This window comes from Rhinoraja longicauda, chromosome 1 (assembly GCF_053455715.1).
Source record: "Rhinoraja longicauda isolate Sanriku21f chromosome 1, sRhiLon1.1, whole genome shotgun sequence".
Taxonomy (NCBI): Eukaryota; Metazoa; Chordata; class Chondrichthyes; order Rajiformes; family Arhynchobatidae; genus Rhinoraja; species Rhinoraja longicauda.
Window position 1 is genome coordinate 1,562,062 of NC_135953.1, and position 25,595 is coordinate 1,587,656.

Consider the following 25,595-nt stretch of genomic DNA (forward strand, 5'->3'; position numbering starts at 1 on the left):
TCGGCAGCTATTTTTGTTTGATCTAATTCTAGTATAAATGAAGTCCCCTGAGGACTGTCTTGTAAATCTCTGGGTATTGGATTGAATGACGTGAGATATGTTACTGGGTATGATGTCACGAGTCTCTTTGTAGACAGTACATAAGCGAGCTTGGTGCGTCTTGACTCCATGTGGTCCCATGAGCTGTGGTAGGGAGGGGGTGTGGAGTAGCCGTGCCAAGCCCACTTGGCCCAGTCGATGCTCAGCCGAACTCACTCCTTGAATCTCAGCCGCAGTGTGAATACTTTCACAGCCTCCACTGCTGTGAGGCTATCCAGTTGTTACTTTCTTTTTATAGCCATGTTTACTTTTATTCCTACTGAACTTCTCGTACTGTATGCAGCCATGCTCTCTGACCCGTTGTTTTTCCAAGTCTTATTTTGTTAGAAAGAACTGCAGCTGCTGGTTTAAATCGAAGGTAGACACTAGATGCTGGAGTAACTCAGCGGGTCAGGCAGCATCTCTGGAGAGAAGGAATGGGTGACATTCAGAAGAAGGGGGGTCTTGACCCGAAACGTCACCCATTCCTTCTCTCCAGAGATGCTGCCTGCCCCGCTGAGTTACTCCAGCATCTTGTGTCTACCGTCTTATTTTGTAAACCAGCTTCTGCATCTCCTTGTTTCTACACTTTCCTTTGTCCTGAGATCTCGCCTGTCCATTCCCTACGCAGTTGTGTTTTGCCCTTTTACTTCAGAGCATTTTTTTTTACATGTTCACTTTAAAATTTGTTATTTAAATAGTCATAGTACTGATGGGCTCAGCCTTTCTGGCAGCATTTGCAGATGGCATTTTCGCCAAAGGCTAAAGTCAAAGTAAAACTATATACAATACAGTTAACTAGGCAAAAGCTGTTGTGAGAAAACATGCATGCCTGTCCGCTGTGTTACTCCAGCATTTTGTGTCTACGGCAAAACATGAGTATTAGACATAGAAACATAGAAAATAGGTGCAGGAGTAGGCCATTCGGCCCTTCGAGCCTGCACCGCCATTCAATATGATCATGGCTGATCATCCAGCTCAGTAACCTGTACCTGCCTTCTCTCCATACCCCCTGATCCCTTTAGCCACAAGGGCCACATCTAACTCCCTCTTAAATATAGCCAATGAACTGGCCTCAACTACCTTCTGTGGCAGAGAATTCCACAGACTCACCACTCTCTGTGAAGAAATGTATTCTTGATGTCTGTTTGTTCACTATTGTAGTTGGTAGTGTTTGCATCTGTCTTTACACATAAGTTGGCCTAGACTGTAGCCCTCCCCCACAGAACTTTGGTGTGGGCTGCATCAAGCTCCAGTGTGTCAGCAGTCTGCAATGGGCCAGTCGGTGCATCTTGCAGCGCTGAGCGTTTGACAGCACTGGGCCTGTACTCGAAAGGCATAGATAAGAGTGGATGTGGAGAGGATGTTTCCACTGGTGGGAGAGTCTAGGACCAGAGGTCACAGCCTCAGAATTAAAGGGCACGTCCGAGGGTTGATAATCTGTGGAACTCTGCCACAGAGGGCTGTGGAGGCCAAGTCAGTGGATATTTTTAAGGCAGAGATAGACAAATTCTTGATTAGTTCGGGTGTCAAGGGTTATAGGAAGAGCTGGCTCGAAGGGCCAAATGGCATCCTGCACCTATTTTCTATGTTTCTATGAAAATGGGATTAGGTGGCAGTGATCAGCCATGATTTAATGTTGGAGTAGACACGATGGGCCAAATGGCTTAATGCTACTATAACATGTGAATGCTGTGAGACCAACAATCTGTGTATAGAGCTTGGCAAGTGCATGAGGCCACATTTAGAGTGTTGTGATTAGTTCTGGGCACCATGTTATAGGAAAGATGTTGTCGAGCTGGAAAGGGTTCTGAGAAGATTTACAAGGATGTTGCCTGGGCTCGATGGTCTGTGCTATTGGGAAAAGTTGAGCTGTTTGGACTCTATTCCTTGAAACGCAGGAGGCTGAGGGGTGAACTTATAGAGGCAGAGGGGTTTAAGATGATGGGGAAAAGATTTAATAGTAATCTGAAGGACAACATTTTCACGCATGGTGGTGTGTATGTAGCAAGCTGCCAGAGGAGATAGTTGAGGCTGAGACTATCCCAACATTTAAGAAACACGGGTATCACAGATGTGGGAGGTGCTGGGGGCTGTAGGCTTTCCTCAGTGCAATGATGACGCATTTATAAATCTGTCAATCCGCTGATCTCCTGTGAAGTGAAAAAGTGGTACTGAGCACTGAGGCACAGATTTATGATTAGTACGTATGTCGGGTTATGCGGAGAAGGGGGTCGAGGGGGAAGATGGATCAGCCATGATTGAATGGTGGAGAGGATGATGGGCCCAATGACCTAATTCTGATTCCATCATCTGCAGTGTCTTCCTAAGTGTGCACAGAGTAGGGTTCAAGGTGAAGGGGGAAAGATTTAATAGGAATCTGAGGGGTAACTTTAGCCACACAAAGGGTGGTGGGTGTATGGCTGCCAGAGGAGGTAGTTGAGGCTGGGTCTATCCCAACATTTAAGCAACAGTTAGACAGGTACATGGATAGGACAGGTTTGGAGGGAAATGGACCAAGCGCAGGCAGGTGGGAATAGTGTAGTCGGGACATTGTTGGCCGGTGTGGGCAAGTTGGGCTGAAGGGCCCGTTTCCACACTGTTTCACCTGACAAGTATAGGCAGGTGCAGGAGTAGGCCATTCGGCCCTTTGAGCCAGCACCGCCATTCAATGTGATCATGGCTGATCATTCTCAGTCAACATATATATATATATATGTTATATGGTTATAGTACCCCATTCCTGCCTTCCCCCCATAATCCCATCATCCAAGTCATTAATGTATATTGTAATTAGCTGCGGTCCCAGCACCGAGCCTTGCAGTACCCCACTAGTTACTGCCTGCCATTCTAAAAGGGACCCATTTATCCCCACTCTTTGTTTTCTGTCTGTCAACCAATTTTTTGTCCCACCTTTGCCCAGGCAATGATATACTCTGTGTATAGATTTTTATAAATGTAACTGCCCTTCCTCTTGTGTGCCTGTTGAGTGCTTCAAACCCTGGCCGTTTGTGTGGAACCAGTGTGTTCTTGTCTGCAGGATGGTAATTCTATCTTGTTGCACAGCACAAGATCAAGTTAGGTGGCATTTAATAGTCTGAGATCGGCACATGGATATGGAGGGACATGAACCACATGCAGGCAGAGGGGAGTTTGTCCATGACGACATGCTCAGCACCAGCATTGTGGGCTGAATTGCCTGTTCCCGTTCCATGTTGTAAAATCATATCTATATACTAAAACTTTTTTTCTTTGTTTGTTCCTGGACTACAGCTAAAACGGTACACGAGAGCACGCCAATTTTAGGCCCACCTTACTAACCGTCGTCCCTTTGGTGTTAATGGAAGAAGTTTCATTGAAATCTGTTATATTTTTAAAGTTATTCAGTCATGCGCAGGAGGGGCCAGGTTGATCCGATACTTGCGTAAGATGGCCGCTGGATCCACGCCTGTACTTGCCTAAGATGGCGGCTGGATCCGCGTCTGTACTTGCGTGAGATGGCCGCCGGATCCGCGCCAGTACTTGCGTAAGATGGCGGCTGGATCCGCGCCTGTACTTGCGTAAGATGGCTGCTGGATCCGCGCCTGTACTTGTGTAAGATGGCCGCCGAATCCGCGCCTATACTTGCGTAAGATGGCTTTCGGGGAAGTACAGCCAAAATGGTGGGGGAGGGGGGGACGAGAGTGTACTGCACCAATGCAGAAGAGGCAACAATAGGCGGGGAGGGCGCTTCGCCAATGCAGGAGAGGCCACCCTGGGGGGGGGGGGGGGAGAGAGGTACTGCACCAATGCAGGAGAGGCAACCCTAGGGTCCACGTGGTTTAGTTTTTAGCTGTAGAACCGTTCCTGTGCTTTTCGTGTTCTACCGTGGTTTTTGGGTGGCTAAGGATAGGTACAGGTTCCAGGTTATTCATCAGGAAGGACAAATGAAAAGGTGGGATGAATGAATAAGTTTATTGGCCAAGTATGTACACATACAAGGAATGTGCCTTGGTGCTCTGCTCGCAAGTAACAATGCGAACATACAGTAAACAATTAAGAATAAAGCATAAAACATTAAGAATACAACATTACAGTTTAAACATGTGAGCGAAATAAACCAGAGCAAAAAGAGACTACAGACTGGTTATTGGGTGGAGGTACTAGTCGTGGAAGAAAGCTGTTGTGTCTGGCTGTGGCGGCTTTGACAGTCCGGAGTCGCCTTCCAGAGGGAAGTGCTTCAAAGAGTTTGTGGTCAGGGCGAGAGGGGTCAGAGATGATCTTGCCCACTCGAGGGTACTAGCTAAAGGGCCTTGGCTTGACAAACCAGGTGCACAGAATGTGTGCGTGGGGTGGAGTTGTCGGACTTGGCCTGGTTGTGATGGAGGACATGTCAATGAGGAAAGTACATGTGTCTGCAGCTGGGTTTAATCCTGGTGGGCTGGCAAATCACACTGGCACTGACGGTGTGGCGGGTGATTTCCTGCAATGTAAACGTCTGTACGATCTAGAAGCAGAATTAGGCCATTCAGTCCATCGAGCCTTCTCTGCCATTCAATCATGGCTGATCTATCTTTCCTACTCAAACCCATTCCCCTGCCCTCTCCCCATGACCCCTGACACCCGTACTAATCAACGTCAGATGGATTTCCATGTCGGCATGATTGAGAGCCTACGTCAAGAAAGGGCGGGAAAACTATGGAAGTGACCACAAAATGGAGCGTCCCAGTCGGAATCACCTCCTCTGTCACCTCCACAGATGCTGCCTGATCTGTTGAGTTACTCTGGCACTTAAAGCCAGGGCCTGAACTATAGGCAGAGGTTGGGCAAGCTAAGAATTTTATTCCTTAGAGCGCAGGAGGATGAAGGGTGATCTCTTCCCCCTCTCCCCAACCCCTCTTATCCTCCCTCCCTCCTTAGGAGATGGATTTAATTTTTAAAATGTGAATAACTTTAAAAATATAACGCCAATTTCAATGAAACTTTTTCCATTAGCACCAAAGAGATGAAGGTAAGGTGGGCCTAAAATTGTCGTGCTATCGTGTACCGTTTTGGCTGTAGTTCAGGAACAAACAAACAAGAGTATTAGTATATAGAAGATGTACAAGCACACCCAGGTCTCGTTGCACACCGCTTTTCTTAATCTGACACCATTCAGATAATAATCTGCCTTCCTGTTCTTGCCACCAAAATGGATAACCTCGCATTTATCCACATTATACTGCATTTGGCCACTCACTCAACCTATCCATGTCACCCTGCAGCCTCATAGCATCCTCCTCGCAGCTCACACTGCCACCCAGCTTTGTGTCATCCGCAAACTTGAAGATGTTACATTTAATTCCCTCCTCTAAATCGTTAATATGTATTGTAAATACTGGCGTCTCAGCACCGAGCCTTGCGGTACCAACTAGTCACTGCCTGCCATTCTGAAAAGGACTCGTTAATTCCTACTCTTTGCTTCCTGTCTGCCAACCAGTTCTCTGTCCATGTCAATACCCTACCTCCAATGCCACGTGCTCTAATTTTGCCCACTAAGCTCTTGTGTGGGACCTTGTCAAAGGCTTTTTGAAAGTCCAGGTACATCACATTCCCTGGCTTTCCCTATCCATTGTATTTGTTACATCCTCAAAAAATTCCAGAAGATTAGTCAAGCATGATTGCCCCTTCATAAATCCCTGCTGGCTTTGGCCAATCCTGTCACAGCTTTCCAAATGTGCTGCTATTACATCTTTAATAATCGACTCCAGCACCTTCCCCACTACCTGTAATTCCAGCATCTTCCACACTACCTGTAATTCCAGCATCTTCCCCACTACCCGTAACTCCAGCATCTTCCCCACTACCTGTAACTCCAGCATCTTCCCCACTACCTGTAATTCCAGCATCTTCCCCACTACCTGTAATTCCAGCATCTTCCCCACTACCCGTAACTCCAGCATCTTCCCCACTACCTGTAACTCCAGCATCTTCCCCACTACCTGTAACTCCAGCATCTTCCCCACTACCCGTAACTCCAGCATCTTCCCCACTACCCATAACTCCAGCATCTTCCCCAGTACCTGTAACTCCAGCATCTTCCCCACTACCTGTAACTCCAGCATCTTCCCCACTACCCGTAACTCCAGCATCTTCCCCACTACCCATAACTCCAGCATCTTCCCCAGTACCTGTAACTCCAGCATCTTCCCCACTACCCGTAACTCCAGCACCTTCCCCACTACCTGTAATTCCAGCATCTTCCCCACTACCCGTAACTCCAGCACCTTCCCCACTACCTGTAATTCCAGCATCTTCCCCACTACCCGTAACTCCAGCATCTTCCCCACTACCTGTAATTCCAGCATTTTCCCCACTACCTGTAATTCCAGCACCTTCCCCACTACTGATGTAACTCCAGCATCTTCACCACTACCTGTAATTCCAGCATCTTCCCCACTACCTGTAACTCCAGCATCTTCCCCACTACTGATGTAACTCCAGCATCTTCCCCACTACCTGTAATTCGAGCATCTTCCCCACTACCCGTAACTCCAGCATCTTCCCCACTACTGATGTAACTCCAGCATCTTCCCCACTACCCGTAACTCCAGCATCTTCCCCACTACCTGTAATTCCAGCATCTTCCCCACTACTGATGTAACTCCAGCATCTTCCCCAGTACCTGTAATTCCAGCATCTTCCCCACTACCTGTAACTCCAGCATCTTCCCCACTACCCGTAACTCCAGCATCTTCCCCACTACCTGTAATTCCAGCACCTTCCCCACTACTGATGTGACTCTAGCATCTTCCCCAGTACCTGTAATTCCAGCATCTTCCCCACTACCTGTAACTCCAGCATCTTCCCCACTACCTGTAATTCCAGCACCTTCCCCACTACTGATGTAACTCCAGCATCTTCCCCAGTACCTGTAATTCCAGCATCTTCCCCACTACCTGTAACTCCAGCATCTTCCCCACTACCTGTAATTCCAGCATCTTCCCCACTACCTGTAATTCCAGCATCTTCCCCACTACCCGTAACTCCAGCATCTTCCCCAGTACCGTTGTAGTGGGGAAGGTTTGAAGTGAGAGGGGAAAGATTTAAAAAGAATGTGAGGGGCCAGAGGAGATGAGTTTATCCTGGCTTTGTGTGCAGCACAGGCATTGTCAAGTCAAGTCAATTTTATTTGTATAGCACATTTAAAAACAACCCACGTTGACCAAAGTGCTGTAACATCTGATTAGGGGAAAAAAAAATGTAACATACAGTAGCACGCAAACATAACAGCACATACAAAACAGTTCACAGCGCCTCCTCAGTGAGCCTCAAATGCTAGGGAGTAGAAATAGGTTTTGAGCCTGGACTTAAAGGAGTCGATGGAGGGGGCAGTTCTGATGGGGAGAGGGATGCTGTTCCACAGTCTAGGAGCTGCAACCGCAAAAGCGCGGTCACCCCTGAGCTTAAGCCTAGACCGCGGGATAGTGAGTAGCCCCAAGTCGGCCGACCTGAGGGACCTGGAGTTAGAGAGGTGGGTTAGAAGATTTTTGATGTGGGGGGGGGAATGTCCATTTAGGGCTTTATAAGTGAATAGGAGGAGCTTGAAGTTGATTCTGTACCGTACAGGGAGCCAGTGGAGAGAGGCCAGAATCGGCGTGATGTGGTCCCTTTTACGGGTACCCGTCAGGAGTCTCGCTGCGGCGTTTTGGACCAGTTGCAGGCGGGACAGGGAAGATTGGCTGATCCCAGTGTATAGGGAGTTGCAGTAGTCTAGGCGGGATGAAATGAAAGCGTGAATGGTTTTTTCAGTGTCGTCAAATTGGAGGAAAGGTTTGATTTTAGCTATGGTACGAAGTTGGAAGAAGCTGGCTTTTACCACAGCGTTGACTTGCTTGTCAAATTTTAATGCAGAGTCAAATATCACGCCAAAGTTTTTGATATGCGGTTTGACTAGGATAGGCTTCCAAGACTGCCTGTTATCGATTTGATGGAGTCGGGGGGGGCCGACTAGGATGACCTCAGACTTGCTCTCGTTTAATTGGAGGAAGTTCTGTGCCATCCAACATTTTGTGTCCTCAAGGCAGTGCAAGAGGCTGTTTAAATTTGACTGGTTGTTGGGTTTCAGGGGGAGGTAAAGCTGAGTGTCATCGGCATAGCAGTGGAAAGAAATGCCGTGCCTTTGAATGATTTGGCCAAGGGGGAGCATGTATAGAGAGAAGAGAATGGGGCCTAGGATGGAGCCTTGTGGAACTCTGCAGGAGAGGCTAGCTGGAGCAGAGGAATAGCTGCCTATGTTGATGGCGAAACTCCTATCTTTGAGGTGGGAAACGAACCAGCTCAGGGCAGTGCCATCAATGCCAACCGCGTACCGGAGACGGTCAATAAGGATGGTGTGGTCCACTGTATCTAACGCTGCGCTGAGGTCGAGAAGGAGCAGGATTGCACAGTCGCCGGTGTCGATGGCGAGAAGCAGGTCGTTGTGTACCTTCAACAAGGCAGACTCTGTGCTGTGGTGGGCTCTGAAACCTGACTGGAAACTTTCCAGGATGGTGGTTGAAGGATCTGTTCCTGTGATGTTTGATGTTCACCACTGGTCTGTTTTGCTGTGGGCTAGTTTAGTTGTGGAAGGTTTGGTTTGGTTACAGCAAGCATTTTATCAGATGTATCATTAGCAAATTTGCAGATTATACAAAGCTGGGTGGTAGTGTGAACTGTGAGGAAGATGCTATGAGGTTGCAGGGTGACTTGAACAGGTTGTGTGAGTGGGCAGATGCATGGCAGATGCAGTTTAATGTGGATACGTGTGAGGTTATCCACTTTGGTGGTAAGAATAGGAAGGCAGAGTATTATCTGAATGGTGTCGTTAGGAAAAGGGGACGTACAACGAGATCTGGGTGTCCTAGTGACTAAAAGGAAGCATGCAGGTACAGCAGGCAGTGAAGAAAGCCAATGGAATGTTGGCCTTCATAACAAGGGGAGTTGAGTATAGGAGTAAAGAGGTCCTTCTGCAGTTGTACAGGGCCCTAGTGAGACCGTACCGGAAGTACTGTGTGCAGTTTTGGTCTCCAAATTTGAGGAAGGATATTCTTGCTATTGAGGGCGTGCAGCGTAGGTTTACTAGGTTAATTCCCGGAATGGCGGGACTGATATGTTGAAAGACTGGAGCGACTTGGCTTGTATACACTGGAATTTAGAAGGATGAGAGGGCATCTTATCGAAACGTATAAGATTATTAAGGGGTTGGACACGTTAGAGGCAGGAAACATGTTCCCAATGTTGGGGGAGTCCAGAACCAGGGGCCACAGTTTAAGAATAAGAGGTAGGCCATTTAGAACGGAGATGAGGAAAAACTTTTTCCGTCAGAGTTGTGAATCTGTGGAATTCTCTGCCTCAGAAGGCAGTGGAGGCCAATTCTCTGAATGCATTCAGGAGAGAGCTAGATAGAGCTCTTAAGGATAGCGGAGTCAGGGGGTATGGGGAGAAGGCAGGAATGGGGTACTGATTGAGAATAATCAGCCATGATCACATTGAAGGGCCGAATGGCCTCCTGCACTTATTGTCTATGCTTGGTTTGGGAGCAGCTCCATCCAAGACTCATGAATTGCAGGGAATTGAGGACACTGCCCAGACCATCACATAAACCGACCTCCCTTTCACGGCCATTGTTTCTCCTTGTTCCAGGTGGAGGAGTCTGTTCTGACCATTGGCAAATTCAACAACATTGTGAAACTGGTGGCATTTTATCCCTTCAAATCTGCGCAAGGTGCCCTGGAGAACATCAATGCTATTTCTGAAGGTGAGTGTTGCTTCTTGGTGTTTGGGTCTAACAGGAGGTGGGTTGACTGAACATGAGGTTTTGAAGAGCTGGCTGGTTTTGTGGCTTTTTACTGAGCACATCCAGCCTACTGGGGGGTGTCAGCTTGGAGAATACCTGCTCGATGTGCATGTATTTAAAGTTTCCCAGGATGTGGAGCTGGCTTGTGGCACACAGTAGAGCTGCTGCCTCAATCCCAGAGTGCCCGGTTCAATCCTGGCCTGGGGTGCTATGCTGTCTGTGTGGAGTTTGCATGTCACTGTGGGATTCCTCCATATGTCCTTTTTTTCCTCCCACATCCCAAAGTATTGCCCCTGGTGTGTGGGGAATGAATGAGATAACATTCAACTAACGTGCTCAACCTCTCTCTATACCTCAGGCCCTCGAGTCCCAGCCACTTCTTCGTAAATCAGTATTTCAAGCTTAACAACATCCTCCTTATCGAAGGGCGGCCAGAACTGAATACCATGCTCCAAATGTATTGTACAACACCCCAACTTCTACACTCAACACCCTGACTGATCAAGCCTGTTTGACAATCGGTGCAGGAGTAGGCCATTCGGCCCTTTGAGCCAGCACCACCATTCAATGTGATCATGGCTGATCATTCTCAATCAGTACCCTGTTCCTGCCTTCTCCCCATACCGCCTGACTCCACTATCTTTAAGAGCACTGTCTAGCTCTCTCTTGAATGCATTTGGAGAATTGGCCTCCACTGCCTTCTGAGGCAGAGAATTCCAGAGATTCACAACTCTCTGACTGAAAACGTTTTTCCTCATCTCCATTCTAAATGGCCTACCCCTTATTTTTAAACTGTGGCCCCAGGTTCTGAACTCCCCCAACATTGGGAACATGTTTCCTGCCTCTAATTTGTCCAATCCCTTAATAATCTTATATGTTTCTCATCCTTCTAAATTCCAGTGTATACAAGCCTAGTCGCTCCAGTCTTTCAACATACGACAGTTCCACCATTCCAGGAATTAACCTAGTAAACCTACGCTGCACGCCCTCAATAGCGAGAATATCCTTCCTCAAATTTGGAGACCAAAACTGCACACAGTACTCCAGGTGCACTCTCACTAGGGCCCTGTACAAGTGCAGAAGGACCTCTTTGCTCCTATACTCAACTCCTCTTGTCATAAAGGCCAACATGCCATTAGCTTTCTTCACTGCCTGCTGTACCTGCATGCTAACTTTAAGTGACTGATGAACAAGGACACCCAGATCACGTTGTACGTCCCCTTTTCCTAACTTGACACCATTCAGATAACAATCTGCCTTCCTGTTCTTACCACCAAAGTGGATAACCTCACACTTATCCACCTTAAACTGCATCTGCCATGCATCCGCCCACTCACACAACCTGTCCACCCTGCCTACCTTTCAAGGAACTATGTACCTGCACTCCTAGACACCCTCTGCTCTACAACACTCCCCATGGCCTTGCGTTCACTGTGGGCCCTGCCCTGGTTCCACTTCACAAATGGTGGCCCCCTCCCATTAACGTGGGGGGTTTGGGCATCGAGCTGCAGGTGCTGGTTCTGGCAACCAGTGTGGACCGGGGGGGGGTGTAGGGGATAGTTGTGTGTTTGGCAGGTCACCATCATTGTGGGTGGGGTGGGGGTCACCATGGTGGGGTGTACTGTGGGCTGTCTGCTTTCCTCAGTGCAATGATGACCTATCTATAAATCTGTCAATCCACTGATCTGCTGTGAAGTGAACGAATGGTACTGAGCACTGAGATTCGTGATTAGTACGGGCGCTGCCTCGTTAGTGGGTATGAGGCGAAGGCAGGAGGATGGGGGTAGGAGGGAGAGATGGATCAGCCATGACTGAATGGCGGAGTAGAAGTGATGGGCCAAATGGCCTCGTTCTGCTCCTGGAACCTTTGAGCTTGTTCCCCCCACCCCTGACTGACCCTTTACCACCGCCCTTGTTCCCCCCACCCCTGACTGTCACCCTTTACCACTGCCCCTTGCTGCCCCCAGGTATTCTCCATGAGGACCTGAGGCTGCTGCTGGAGACCAACATGCCGCCTACGGGCAAGAAAAGGAAGGTGGTGCTTGGCGTGGCAGACCAGAAGCTGGCAGCGGTGATCCACGAGGAGCTGGGTATCCTGTGCCAGGCCGGCGGTGTGGTGGCCGAGATCCTTCGAGGTGAGAGAGTCACCGGGCGGCACAGGCTGGCAACACCACACAGACACAGAGTGCTGGAGTAACTCAGCGGGGCAGGCACATCTCTGGAGAGAAGGAATGGGGGATGTTGCGGGTCGAGACCCTTCAGACTGATGTCAGGGGAGGGGGCGGTACAGAGATAGAATGTAGTCGAGGACAGTAAGACTGGTGGGAGAACTGGGAAGGAGGAGGGGATAGAGAGGGAAAGCAGGAACTATTTGAGAAGTTAAAGAAGTCAATGTTCATACCACTAGGGTGTAAACATCTCAAGCAAAATATGAGGTGCTGTTCCTCCAATTTGTGCTGGGTCTTACTCTGACAATGGAGGAGGCCCAGGACAGAAAGGTCAGTGTGGGAATGGGAGGGGGAGGTGTGTAAGTGCTGAGCCACCGGGAGATCAGGTAGGCTGAGATGGACTGAACGGAGGTGCTCAGCGAAACGATCGTCGAGTTGTGTGTGGGTGGGTGAGGGTCGTGTGCATGTCCCTGCCTCACCGGCTGTGTGTGACCGTCTCTAGGTGGTGAGGTTTGTGTGGAGCTGTGTGAGTGTGGGTGGGTGGGTGAGGGTTGTGTGTCGCTGCCTCACCGGCTGTGATGGTCTCTAGGTGGTGAGGTTTGTGTGGAGCTGTGTGAGTGGGTGGGTGAGGGTTGTGTGCATGTCCCTGCCTCACCGGCTGTGATGGTCTCTAGGTGTGCGCCTACACTTCCACTCGCTGATCCAGGGGCTGACGGCCGTCTCTGCTGCCAAAGCTCAGCTGGGGCTGGGCCACAGCTACTCCCGGGCCAAGGTGAAGTTCAACGTCAACCGGGTGGACAATATGATCATCCAGTCCATCAGCTTGCTGGACCAGCTGGACAAGGACATCAACACCTTCTCCATGCGAGTCAGGTAACTGGGGCTGGGTCGCCACTCTGGGGGATGGGGGTCCACTCCCCTGACATCAGTCTGAAGAAGGGTCTCGACCCGAAACGTCACCCATTCCTTCCCTCCACAGATGCTGCCTGACCCGCTGAGTTACTGCAGCATTTTGTGTCTACCAGCATCTGGATTTTGTTCCTACTGTGTAGGAAATGGTGGTTCCTGGCGAGAAGGAATGGCTGACGTCCTGGGTCAAGAAGAAAGGTCTTGGGCTGAAATGTCAGCCATTCCTTTTCTCTAGAGATACTGCCTGACCCGCTTGTGAGCTTTGCCATCAAATGATTAATACTCTACAGAAATACAATGATGCCAAACTCGCGTCCAATAGGTAGAGCACCATGGTACGAGGGTGTGGGTGCTGACCGACCCGCGTGGGTGGGGTGTGTATTGACCCGCGTGGGTGAGGTGTGTATTGACCTGTGGGTGGGGTGAGTATTGACCCGCGTGGGTGAGGTGTGTATTGACCCGCATGGGTGCCTGGGGAGGGGGTGTTGTTCTCGTGCTCTCCCCCACTTGCCACAGACTCTGCTCTGTCAGCAGCAGCAGCCACATAGTGATGGGGAGGCAGAGCAAGTCCCTGTTACACCCCAGCCCTGCACCTGCTGTGGCCTGGGCTGGACTGTTGTCAGGGAGACATGTTGTTGTGGGGGGTTTATGGAGCGGGGTTGCCTGCCCCCCCCCCCACCCTCCCCGTTAACCGTGGCGCCGTCTCCCCACAGAGAGTGGTACGGCTACCACTTCCCCGAGCTGATCAAGATCGTTGCTGAGAACCACACGTACTGCCGGCTGGCCAAGCTGATCGGCAACCGCAAGGAGCTGTCTGAGGAGAGTCTGCCCATGCTGGAGGAGGTGGTGATGGACAGCGCCAAGGCCCAGGCCATCCTCGACGCGTCCCGCAGCTCCATGGGTAAGTCGTGGGGTGGGGCGCCACGGTCGGCAGACACGGAGCTGGACGCACGGTGGCACAGCGGGTAGAGCTGCTGCCTCACAGCGCCAGAGACCCACGGCCGCTGCCAGTACGGAGTTTTTACAGTGACCCTGTGGGCTTTCTCCGGGAGCTCCGGTTTCCTCCCACACTCCAAAGACGTGCTCCCACCCAGAGAGTTGAGAATCTGGAATCATCCAGCTTGTGAATCTGTGGAATTCTCTGCCACAGAAGGCAGCGAAGGCCAATTCACTGGATGTTTTCAAGATAGTTAGATTTAGCTCTTAGGACTAAGGGATACGGGGAGAAAGCAGGAACGTGGTACTGATTTTAGATGATCGTGCATGATCACATTGAATGGCGGTGCTGGCTGGAAGGGCCGAATGGCCTACTCCACCTATTTTTCTCTGTACAGGTTTGTAGGCTGATTGACGTATGTTGTAAATTGTCCCTAGTGTGTAGGATAGTGAGGAGTGGGGGGGGATAGCTGGTCAGTGCTGCTCGATGGGCCGAAGGGCCTGTTTCCACTCTGTATCTCTTTAAGATCCAGTGTTTTCCCTACACTTTCCCTGCCCCGTGGGCTGCTGTGGCCGGGATCAGACCCTCTGGGGGGGGCCTGCCCTGTTGCGCCCCGAGCTGCTGATGACCCCTGGCCACAGTCCCAGATATCGTTCGCTACTGTTCCTCGCTTTCAACAATTTGGTGTAGAAAGACAGCATGGAAATAGGCCCCTCGGCCCACCGTGTCCACGCTGAGCAGCGATCGCCCACGCACTTTGTTACGTGCAAGCTGCACGTGGATGGCACCTGATTGTATTTTAAAGATGCAGCTCGGAAACGGCCACCAGCCCACCACCTCAGCTGGAATTAGGGACTGTTTGACCAACGCTAATTCATCTCGGGTCCATGGTGCTGTGATGCAGCAACTATACTGCTGCGCCACCGTGCCGCCCTGAGAATGAGCTTGGACTTGGGTCTGCGGTGCTGTGAGGCAGCAACTATACTGCTGCGCCACCGTGCCGCACTGAGAATGGGCATGGACTTGGGTCTGTGGCGCTGTGAGGCAGCAGCTATACTGCTGCGCCACCGTGCCGCTCTGAGAATGAGCTTGGACCCTGGTGCCATGAGCAGCAACTGTACCTGCCGCGCTGCCCTGGGATTACACTCCCACAGCCGTGGGGTGGGATTGAGTTGTCCGGGTCCAATGGTTTGCATCTGACCGCGTCGCTCTGCGGATAGAAACATAGAAAATAGGTGCAGGGGGAGTCCGTTAGGCCCTTTGAACCAGCACCACCATTCATTGTGATCATGGCTGATTGTCCCCAATCAGTAACCTGTGCCTGCCTCCTCCCCATATCCCTTGATTCCACTAGCCCCTAGAGTTCTATCTAACTCTCTCTTAAATCCATCCAGTGATTTGGCTTCCACTGCCCTCTGGCAGAGAATTCCACAAATTCACAACTCTCTGGGTGAAAAGGTTTTTTCTCACCTCAGTTTTAAATGGACTCCCCTTTATTCTAAGACTGTGGCCCCTGGTTCTGGACTCCCCCAACATTGGGAACATTTTTCCTGCATCTAGCTTGTCCAGTCATTTTATAATTTTATATGTTTCTATAATGCCTTCTCATGCCTTCATATCCCCTTTGTTCAACTGCAACACTGACACTTCAGCTGCGGCTGAGACGCCGGGTGCCCGCGTGAGTGACGCCGGGTGCCCGCGTCTCCCCGGTGCCCGGGTGATTGTGATGCCCGTCTCACTGTGGCTGCGGTGCTTGGTGCCTGCGTGACTAATGCCTGTCCCCAGTGATACTGGTGGCTGAGACCCAGTGCCCACGTGACTGACTCCCGTCCCCAGTGCCCGCATGGCTGTGGCTGAGACGCCCGGTGCCCGCGTGACTGACTCCTGTCCCCAGTGCCCGCATGGCTGTGGCTGAGGTGCCCGCGTGACTGACTCCTGTCCCCAGTGCCCGCATGCCTGTGGTCGAGACGCCCGGTGCCCGCATCACTGATGCTGGTGGCTGAGACCCCCAGTGCCCGCGTGACTGACATGTTGTTGTTGTGCCAGGCATGGACATCTCTCCCATCGACCTGATCAACATCGAGAGCTTCTCCAACAGGGTGGTGTCCCTGGCCGAGTACCGCAAGACCCTGCAGGACTACCTGCGCTCCAAGATGAACCAGGTGGCTCCTAACCTGGCCACGCTGATCGGGGAAGTGGTAAGTGTTGCCGTGCCCTGGGGCGGTGAGGGCCGGGCCAGTGGAGGCACCAGCAATGTGGGTAGACACAGTGCTGGGGTAACAGCGGCTCAGCCAGTCTGGTCACGGCCATCACCTACTCCTGTTGGAACAGTGATTCACTGTGTGGCGGGTGGGCAGCATACAACGCAGCGGGTAGTGCACCCTGTGAACTGCTCAGTGTCCCAGCAGCCAGCGGTGGCGTGTGGGGCCCTTGCATGGACACGCAGATACCTGTACTGGGCAACGGGGCCCTTGCATGGACACGCAGATACCTGGGCAACGGGGCCCTTGCATGGACACGCAGATACCTGGGCAACGAGGCCCTTGCATGGACACGCAGATACCTGGGCAACGGGGCCCTTGCATGGACCCGCAGATACCTGGGCAACGGGGCCCTTGCATGGACACGCAGATACCTGGGCAAAGGGGCCCTTGCATGGACACGCAGATACCTGGGCAACGGGGCCCTTGCATGGACACGCAGATACCTGGGCAATGGAGAGATATGGATCACGTGCAGGCACAGAGTAGTTTAATTTGCATCATGTTTGGCACGGGGACTGGGCTGAAGGGTTCTTGTTCAGTACAGTCTCGGCCAAATGGCCTGGTGCTGTCCTGTGTGGGCCGAATGGCCTGTTGTCCTGTGTATCTGGTCTCCGAGGGTGGGAGCGGGGTTGGGGGGGTGTTGGTGGACATGGGGGCTGACGGCTTCTCTCTGTAGGTGGGCGCCCGTCTGATCTCCCACGTTGCCCTATGCACCTGGTCACTGGGGGAGGGGTGTTGGCGGGTGTGGGGGGAGGGGTGTTAGTGGGGGGGTGTTGGTGGGCGCTGACGGCTTCTCTCTCTGCAGGTGGGAGCCCGGCTGATCTCCCACGCGGGCAGCCTGACAAACCTGGCCAAGTACCCGGCATCCACAGTGCAGATCCTGGGCGCAGAGAAGGCCTTGTTCAGGTACAGCTGCCGGGGGCTGTGATGATGCCAGGACCCTGGCAGTGGGCTGATGCACTGTCTGCAGTGTGTGTGTGTGTGAGAGCCCACGCCAGCCGCTGAACGGCCCCCTCCATCCCTCCCTCTCGCCGCGTCACAGTGGGGCTGGAGGTCCACGCACACGCTAGGTATCTGCCCACACTGCACGACTACCTCCCCCGTTGTAGGCAGCTGTTAGACTGGAGATCTCTGCACCTCCTCTGGTGTCCAGCATCACTGCCCCGCGTGGTCTGAACACTCCCATCACGCACGACTTTTACAAGATCTTATGTTTGTACAAGATCCCCTCTCATCCTTCTAAATTCCAGTGAATACAATCCTAGTCGCTCCATTCTTTCAATACATGACAGTCCTGTTGTCCTGGGAATTAACCTGGTGAACCTAAATTTGGACATGTATGTAGCTCGGAAAGGTTTACAGGGATGTGAGGCATCTTGGTCGGTTGGACCAGGGGCTTGACTCTGTGCTGCACGGCTCAGGACCAGCCCCTCTCATGCCCAGAGATTTCCCATTTCCTACTGCCCACTGAGCTGCTCGAGGAACTGCAGGTGCTGGGTTATGGAGCAAAACAGTACTGGAGGAACTCGGCAGGTCTGGCAGCATTGGGGGGAGGGGTTGGAAGATCCTGTGTATATAGGACAGTGTCAATGTGCGGGGATCGCTGTTCGGCGCGGACCCGGTGGGTTTAAAGGGCCTGTTTCCGTGCTGTATCTCTGAACTAAACTAGAGGAGTGAGATATAATGCCAGAGGGTGGGATAGTGTGAGGTGAATGCACATCCTCTGGCCCCTCTCTCCCCCCCACTCTGGGACATCCAGCTCTACCTGCTGCAGCAAGGCTGCTCTTTCTGTGGCTGATTGCCCGTGGTGGAAGGTCCAGTCATACAGCACAGAAACCGGCCCGACATGTCCATGCCACCCAAGATACCCCATCTGCCTGTGTTTGGCCCGTATCCCTCTACACCCCCCCCCCCCATGTACCTGTCGGAATAGAAACATAGAAAACAGGGGCAGGAGGAGGCCATTTGTTCCTTTGAGCCAGCACCGCCATTCATTGTCATCATGGCTGATCGTCCACAATCAGTAACCCATGCCTGCCTTCTCCCCATATCCCTTGATTCCACTAGCCCCTAGAGCTCTATCTAACTCTTTTAAATCCATCCAGTGATTTGGCCTCCACTGCCCTCTGTGGCAGAGAATTCCACGTCTTTCCAATAACACGGTGGCCAGAACTGAATACGATACTGAATGCTTCGTCCCTGCTGCCCTGTACCCCTGCAGCTGAGCCTGGCGTAGGGGTGGGTGCAGCACTCTAACCTCTGCTCCCCCTCCCCAGGGCACTGAAGACCAAGAGCAACACCCCCAAGTACGGCCTGATCTTCCACTCCACCTTCATCGGCCGGGCGGCCGCCAAGAACAAGGGCCGCATCTCCCGCTACCTGGCCAACAAATGCACCATCGCCTCCCGCATCGACTGCTTCTCCGGTCAGCCTGGGTGGGAGAGTGGGTGCTGGGGCAGGAGGGGGTGGAGAGGAGGTGCTGGGACGGGAGGCCCGGGGAGGGGGTGGGTGGAAACATAGATTTAGAAACATAGAAAATAGGTGCTGGAGGAGGCCATTCGGCCCTTTGAGCCAGCACTGCCATTCATTGTGATCATGGCTGATCGTCCACAATCAATAACTCATGCCTGCCTTCTCCCCATATCCCTTGATTCCACTAGCCCCTAGAGCTCTATCTAACTCTCTCTTGAATCCATCCAGTGATTTGGCCTCCACTGCCCTCTGTGGCAGAGAATTCCACAAATTCACAACTCTGGGTGAAAAAGTTTTTTCTCACCTCAGTTTTAAATGGCCTCCTCTTTATTCTAAGACTGTGGCCCCTGGTTCTGGACTCCCCCAACATTGGGAACATTTTCCTGCATCGAGCTTTACCAGTCCTTTTATAATTTTATATGTTTCTATAAGATCCCCTCTCATCCTTTTAAACTCCAGTGAATACAAGCCTAGTCTTTTCAATCTTTCCTGATATGTCAGTCCCGTCATCCCAGGGATCAATCTCGTGAACCTACGCTGCACTGCCTCAATTACAAGGATGTCCTTCCTCAAATTAGGAGACCAAAACTGTACAAAATACTCCAGATGTGGTCTTACCAGGGCCATATACAACTGCAGAAGAACCTCTTTACTCCTATACTGAAATCCTCATGTTATGAAGGCCCACATGCCATTAGCTTTCTTCACTGCCTGCTATACCTGTACTTTCAGTGACTGTTGTACAAGGACACCCAGGTCTCGCTGCACTTCCCCCTAACCTAACACCATTGAGATAATAATCTGCCTCCTTGTTTCTGCCGCCAAAGTGGATAACCTCACATTTATCTATATTATACTGCATCTGCCCACTCACTCACCCTGTCCAGGTCACCCTGCAGTGGAAAGGGGGTGCTGGGGCTGGTGGGTGCGGGGGTAGAGGGGCAGGACGGGGGCGGCTGCTGTGATGTTGTATTTTTCGTCAACAGCATCTCACTTGTGTGAATGTTGACAACCTGGATCTGAGCACCGCCTGCCCACGGGAGGGGGTGAGGTTCTGGGGGGGGGGGGTCGTCAGAGGGGAGTCACCTTGCCATGAAAGGTCTGGGGGGAGGGGGAGCGGTGGGGCTGGGGAGGGTGACAGGGCTACCCACTGACCCAGCCTGTGTGTGTGTGTGTGTGTCCACAGACGTCCTGACCAGTGTGTTTGGACTGAAACTGCGAGACCAGGTGGAGGAGCGACTGGCCTTCTACGAGACCGGGGAAGCTCCCCGCAAAAACGTTGACGTCATGAAGGAGGCCGCCAGCGAGGTGGGGGGAGATGGGGACGGGGGGGGGGTCGCGGGACAGTGGGGTCTGGGGGGGGGAGACGGGGTCAGTGGGCTGGGGGAGATGGGGGGGGGTCGCGGGACAGTGGGGTCTGGGGGGGGAGACGGGGACCGGGGGTTGCGGGTCAGTGGGCTGGGGGAGATGGGGCCGGGTGGGGGGGGTCGCGGGTCAGTGGGCTGGGGGAGATGGGGACGGGGGGGGGGGGTCGCGGGACAGTGGGGTCTGGGGGGGGAGACGGGGGGGGGGTTGCGGGTCAGTGGGCTGGGGGAGATGGGGGGGGGGTTCGCGGGGCAGTGGGGTAGGGGTGAGCCCTGACTTGCTGCCCTGGGCCCAACAGTGCATGCATTAAACTGTGTCCAACCACACACCTACCTGGTGTTCCCCTTCTGATGTCGGGAGGCAACATCGACAACTGGTGCAGGAGGAGAACATTCAGCCCTGATAGCCTGCACCGCCATTCATTGTAATCATGGCTGATCATCCACAATCAGTAGCCCGTGCCTGCCTTCTCCCTATAGCTCTTGATTCCACTGGCCCCTAGAGCTCTAACTAACTCTTCTATCTAACTCTTCTATCTAACTCTGCCCTCTGTGGCAGAGAATCCCACAAATTCACAACTCTCTGGGTGAAAAAGTTCCTTCTCACTTCAGTTTTAAATGGCCTCCCCTTTATTCTTTGACTGTGGCCCCTGGTTCTGGACTCCCCCAACATTGGGAACATTTTTCCTGCGTCTAGCTTGTCCTTTTATACTTTTATATGTCTCTATAAGATCCCCTCTCATCCTTCTAAACTCCAGTGAATACGAGCACAGTCTTTCCAATCTTTCCTCATATGACAGTCCCACCATCCCAGGGATTAACCTCTTGAACCTACGCTGCACTGCCTCAATTACAAGGATGTTCTTCTTCAAATTAGGAGACCAAAACTGCTCATAATAGTCCAAATGTGGTCTCACCAGGGTCCTGTACAACTGCAGAAGGACCTCCCTGTACTCAACTCCTCAGGCCTGGAATATAGTTCCGTGGAATGATCATCCTGTCCTGTTTGTGTTCTACCTGTGTGGCCTCTCCGCACTGGCTGATCCTCCAAGCGTGCCCTCTTTCAACACTAGTGTCCTTCCAAATCAAAAAGGCAACTCCCCACCTGCCTAATATGCTGTTGGTCCTCTGTGTGCAGCCCCATACGCAGCAGGGTGCGATGCACTGTGTATTGTGACACATTCCTCCCGTGACTACCATTTACATTTTCTGTGACTTGTGCCACAGTCGACTTTCTGTCAGTTTGGACCAGACGGGATAGCCTTCGTTGCCCTCGCGCATCGATGAGCCTTGGGCGCCCAACACCCTGTCTCTCCGGTTTGTGGTTTGTCCCCCACTCTGGAAATGTCCCACTAGGCCAGGCTTCTGACCAGTGCTTTGTCTCCAGGCAGCTGAGGTGACGGCAAAACTGAAACGCAAACTGGAGAAGAAAGAGAAGAGGAAGAAGAAGAGGGAGAGGCAGGCACTCGAGGCTCAGGCAGCCGAGGGGGCGGAGGCTGAAGCTGAAGACGGCGAGCCGGTAGAGAAGAGGATTAAAACAGCGGAACAGGTGAGTCCGAGGGACGGGGAAAGCAAGCGCTGCAATCGTCAGCAAAGCACCAAGTGCTGGAGGAACTGTGGGCTGGGCAGCATCTGTGGAGGGAATGGAGAGGCAGTGTTTCGGGTCAGGACCCTTCAATAATCGCCCTGCTCTTGGAAAGACGTCAATCTGGAAAAGGTACAGAGAAGATTTACGAGGATGTTGCCAGGACTCGAGGGTGTGAGCTACAGGGAGAGGTTGGGCAGACTGGGACTCTGTTCTGTGGAGTGCAGGAGGATGAGGGGTGATCTTCTGGAGATCGTACACTATATACGGAAGATGGCTGTGAAATGTCACAGCAGGATCTTGATCAGGTGGGCTGAGGATCGGCAGGACCTACACAGTGAAGGGGGAGGTTGGGGCAGGCTAGGACTTTAATCCTTGGAGCGTAGGATGATATAAAGGTGCACAAGGTCATGGGGGCAGTAGATAGGATAAATGCAGTCTTACTCGGGCGAGGGGAATCAAGAACCAGTGGACATGTTTAAGGTGGGGGGTAGATTTATTAGGAACCTGAGGGGTAACTTTTTCAGAGGGTGATGGATGTCCAGAATGAGCTGCCAGAGGAGGTGGTTGAGGTAGGGACTAAACGGCATTTAAAATCCATTTGGCCAGGACAGGTTCAGAGGGATGTGGGCCCAACGCAGACAAGATGGGCCAGTGTTGATGGGGCATCTTGGTCAGCATGGAGAGGTCCTGTCTGCTCTATCACTGGCTTTGTTCAGTGTTGGTATTGGTTTATTAAAGTCATATGTCCTGCGATGTAGTGAAAAGCTTTGCGCGCTGAGCAGTTCCATCACACTGAAGAAAAAAAACTCTAGATGCTGGTTAAAATCAAAGGTAGACACAAAATGCTGGAGTAACTCAGCAGGTCAGGCAGCATCTCAGGAGAGAAGGGTCTCCTCGAAACGTCACCCATTCATTCTCTCCTGAGATCCTGCCTGACCGGCTGAGTTACTCCAGCATTTTGTGAAACCGATTTGTACCAGCATCTGCAGTTATTTTCCTGCACTTTTTGCTATACATCAGTACACGGGACAATAATAATCCAGCCACTGTGGTGGGCGTGTGTGTGACGTGGCCCAGTGTGGCAGCGGGCAGGCGTGTGTGAGGTAGCCCAGTGTGGCAGCAGGTGGGCGTGTGTGTGACGTGGCCCAGTGTGGCAGCAGGCGGGCGTGACTGACCCTGACCTCCCTTATCTGCAGGTCACTGATGGGGAGGTGGTGAAGAAGAAGAAGAAACGGCAGGAGAAGCTGGAGGATGCGACAGACAGCGTGTCCAATGGCGTGCCCGAGACCCCCGGCAAGAGCAAGAAACAGCGACAAAACCAGCCGCCCACCGAGCCCACCGTCACCACGCCCGACAGCAAGAAGAAAAAGAAGCGTCGCAGCAGTGGAGCGGGAGGAGAGGAAGTGTCCAGCCCCTGACCACTGGCCGCTGCAGGGGCGGCAGGGACAGGGGGAACATCTAGGGTTGCCAACTATCTAGCTCCCAAATACGGGACAAGGTGACGTCACCGCCCCGCGTCCCACGTGACCTCACCCAGCCAGCGGCCACGTGCTCCCGCTCCACCAATGGAGGCCGTCCGGGCCGGGAGTTGGGTTGCAATGCAACCTCCGTTAGGTGAACACACTCGGCCCCGCTCCCCGAACACACTCCGTTAGCCTACAGCGGTCTCTGGGCCTACAGCGCTGTCCATGTCTAATACGAGGCAAGGGCGGTCCCGTACGAGACAAACCAATTTAGCCCAAAATACGGGATGTCGCGGCCAATACAGGATAGTTGGCAATCCTGGGAACATCTGGCCCAGGTCCGGGTACCGTCTCACCCTGAGGGTGGGGAGGGGCCTGTGGGTTGGTCTGAGACATTGCAGACCCCCTGATTGGGGGGGAGACTCTTGTCCCCAGTGTTGGCGAGAGGCTTGGTGTTGATGGCCCCACGGTCTGGTCGGTCGGTGCTGCCTCTCCGTCTGCAGTGTCCGCCCTCATCCCACGCTCTGCCCCCGTGGACTCTGCCTCAGGAGAGGAGTTTGTGGGCAGATGGTGTCACAGCCTGGATACTTGTAAATATGTACAGACATTAAAGTGAAGCTTGACCTTTTCAGACTGAGCTGTGTTGCTGATGTGGTTTGCAGGAGGCGTGAGGCCTGGCGATATCCCTGGACAGACCCAGTGTTCATCCCCATCGCTCGGTGACTGCCCTGCGTGTTACTGGTTGTTGCTTGTGTAGATTCCACTAGTCTTATTGCACGCGCGCACACTTGTATACATTGGGGTGGCACAGCGGTAGAGTTGCTGCCTCGCAGCGCCAAAGACCCGGCTTCCATCACGACTACGGGTACTGTCTGCATGGATTTTGTACGGTCTCCCCGTGCCCACGTGGGCTTTCTCTGGGTGCTCCAGTTTCCACACTCCAAAGACGTGCAGGTATGTAGGTTATTTGCCTTGGTAAAATTGTGAATTCGCTTTGCCGCAGAGGCCACGTCAGTGGATATTTTTAAGGCAGAGATAGCTTCTTGATTCATATGGGTGTCAGGGGTTATGGGGAGAAGGCAAGAGAATGGGGTTAGGAGGGAGAGATAGGGCAGCCATGATTGAATGACGTAGACTTGATGGGCCAAATGGCCTAATTCTACTCTGATTCCGTATGACTGTGGGAGTGCTGGCCGATGAGGACTCGGTGAGCCGAAGCTCCTGTGTCTAAACAAAACTAATTTACAATAGTCCCAATGATTGAGTAGATTTACTGCCACCTTGCGCATTCAGTGTGTTTCTCACTCCATCTCAGACAACCCTCTCAAGGTGGCACGTTAGACGAAAGAGAGAAACATAGAAAATAGGTGCAGGAGGAGGCCATTTAGGTCTTCGAGCCAGCACCGCCATCCATTGTGATAATGGCTGATCATCCACAATCAGTAACCCGTGCCTGCCTTCTCCCCATATCCCTTGATTCCACTAGCCCCCAGAGCTCTATCTAACACTCTTCTAAATTCATCCAGTGAATTGGCCTCCGTTGCCCTCTGTGGCAGAGAATTCCACAAATTCACAACTCTTGGTGAAAAGGTTTCTTCTCACCTCAGTTTTAAATGGCCTCCCCTTTATTTGTAGACTGTGGCCCCTGGTTCTGGACTCCCCCAACATTGCGAACATTTTTCCTGCATCTAGCTTGTCCAGTCCTTTTATTATTGTATACATCTTTATAAGAATCCCTCTTGCAGCTGTGGGTCTTGCAGAGATGGAGTCGAGCCTTGGCCATGAAGCCCATTGTCCTGGTGGTGTCTCTGGGTCAGGGATGCAGTCTGCTGATGCCTTGTGAAGTGAGGAGAATGTTCTGGAACATTCTCACCACCGCTGACTCCAGCCAGGGCACCGTGTGGGCCAGTGGAATATCACAGTGATGTTGGGGCCATTCTGCAGCTCATGGCCAGTGGTAAGGAGTAACGTGAAGTCATGGTGCTGGATTAATGTACCGGTAGAGTGCTGTCACGCATCTGACTTCCGGTCGGTCTGCCTCATCGGCCGGTACCCCACAGCCTAGCGTTCAGCAGACTTCACTGGACTATTTCTTGCACTTAATGTCATTTACTGAAAACGTGATAATAATGAAACTATCCGGAGATCACTACATTGAAGGTCCTGCTTTTCAACCTCCTGCTTAACTCCACTCTATCGGACTGCATCCCTCTTGATACGATAGAACTTTATTTATCCCAGGAGGGAAACTCTTCTGCCAACAGCTTTAAACGCAACAATACATTAAATCAAAATGACGAGTGGTAAGTCCAGGATTGGGGATGTGCACAGATTGGGGGGAAAAGGGAAGGGGAGTCAGGAACGAGGTGCAGGAGGAAGCCATTTGGCCCATCGAGCCAGCACTGCCATTCAATATGATCATGGCTGATCATCTAAAATTAAGATTCAATTTATTGTCACGTGTACCAATTAAGGTACAGTGAAATTTGAGTTGCCATTCTAAGTAAAAAGCAACAAGACAGCCACAAAAAGTAAAATTTGACAAAAGCATCCAGT

At 52.0% G+C, this 25,595-nt stretch overlaps 1 protein-coding gene and 1 non-coding gene across 2 annotated transcripts in view; both read left to right on the forward strand.

Annotated features, from left to right (window-relative positions):
* The window catches only part of nop56 (NOP56 ribonucleoprotein homolog), a 25,894-nt gene extending 2,226 nt beyond the window's left edge, over positions 1 to 23,668 (forward strand). The window contains exons 3-12 of the mRNA XM_078401414.1: positions 9,721 to 9,835; positions 11,842 to 12,009; positions 12,717 to 12,915; positions 13,665 to 13,852; positions 15,935 to 16,086; positions 16,958 to 17,058; positions 18,429 to 18,577; positions 19,811 to 19,932; positions 21,376 to 21,537; positions 22,773 to 23,668. Of these exons, the coding sequence (XP_078257540.1) occupies positions 9,721 to 9,835; positions 11,842 to 12,009; positions 12,717 to 12,915; positions 13,665 to 13,852; positions 15,935 to 16,086; positions 16,958 to 17,058; positions 18,429 to 18,577; positions 19,811 to 19,932; positions 21,376 to 21,537; positions 22,773 to 22,994 (1,578 nt within the window). The 3' untranslated portion in view covers positions 22,995 to 23,668. The remainder of the gene's footprint in view (positions 1 to 9,720; positions 9,836 to 11,841; positions 12,010 to 12,716; positions 12,916 to 13,664; positions 13,853 to 15,934; positions 16,087 to 16,957; positions 17,059 to 18,428; positions 18,578 to 19,810; positions 19,933 to 21,375; positions 21,538 to 22,772) is intronic.
* Positions 19,581 to 19,651, forward strand: LOC144601274 (small nucleolar RNA SNORD56). Its single transcript, XR_013548282.1, has one exon. It is a non-coding gene; the product is annotated as a small nucleolar RNA SNORD56 (small nucleolar RNA).
* Positions 23,669 to 25,595: the final 1,927 nt, after the last annotated feature.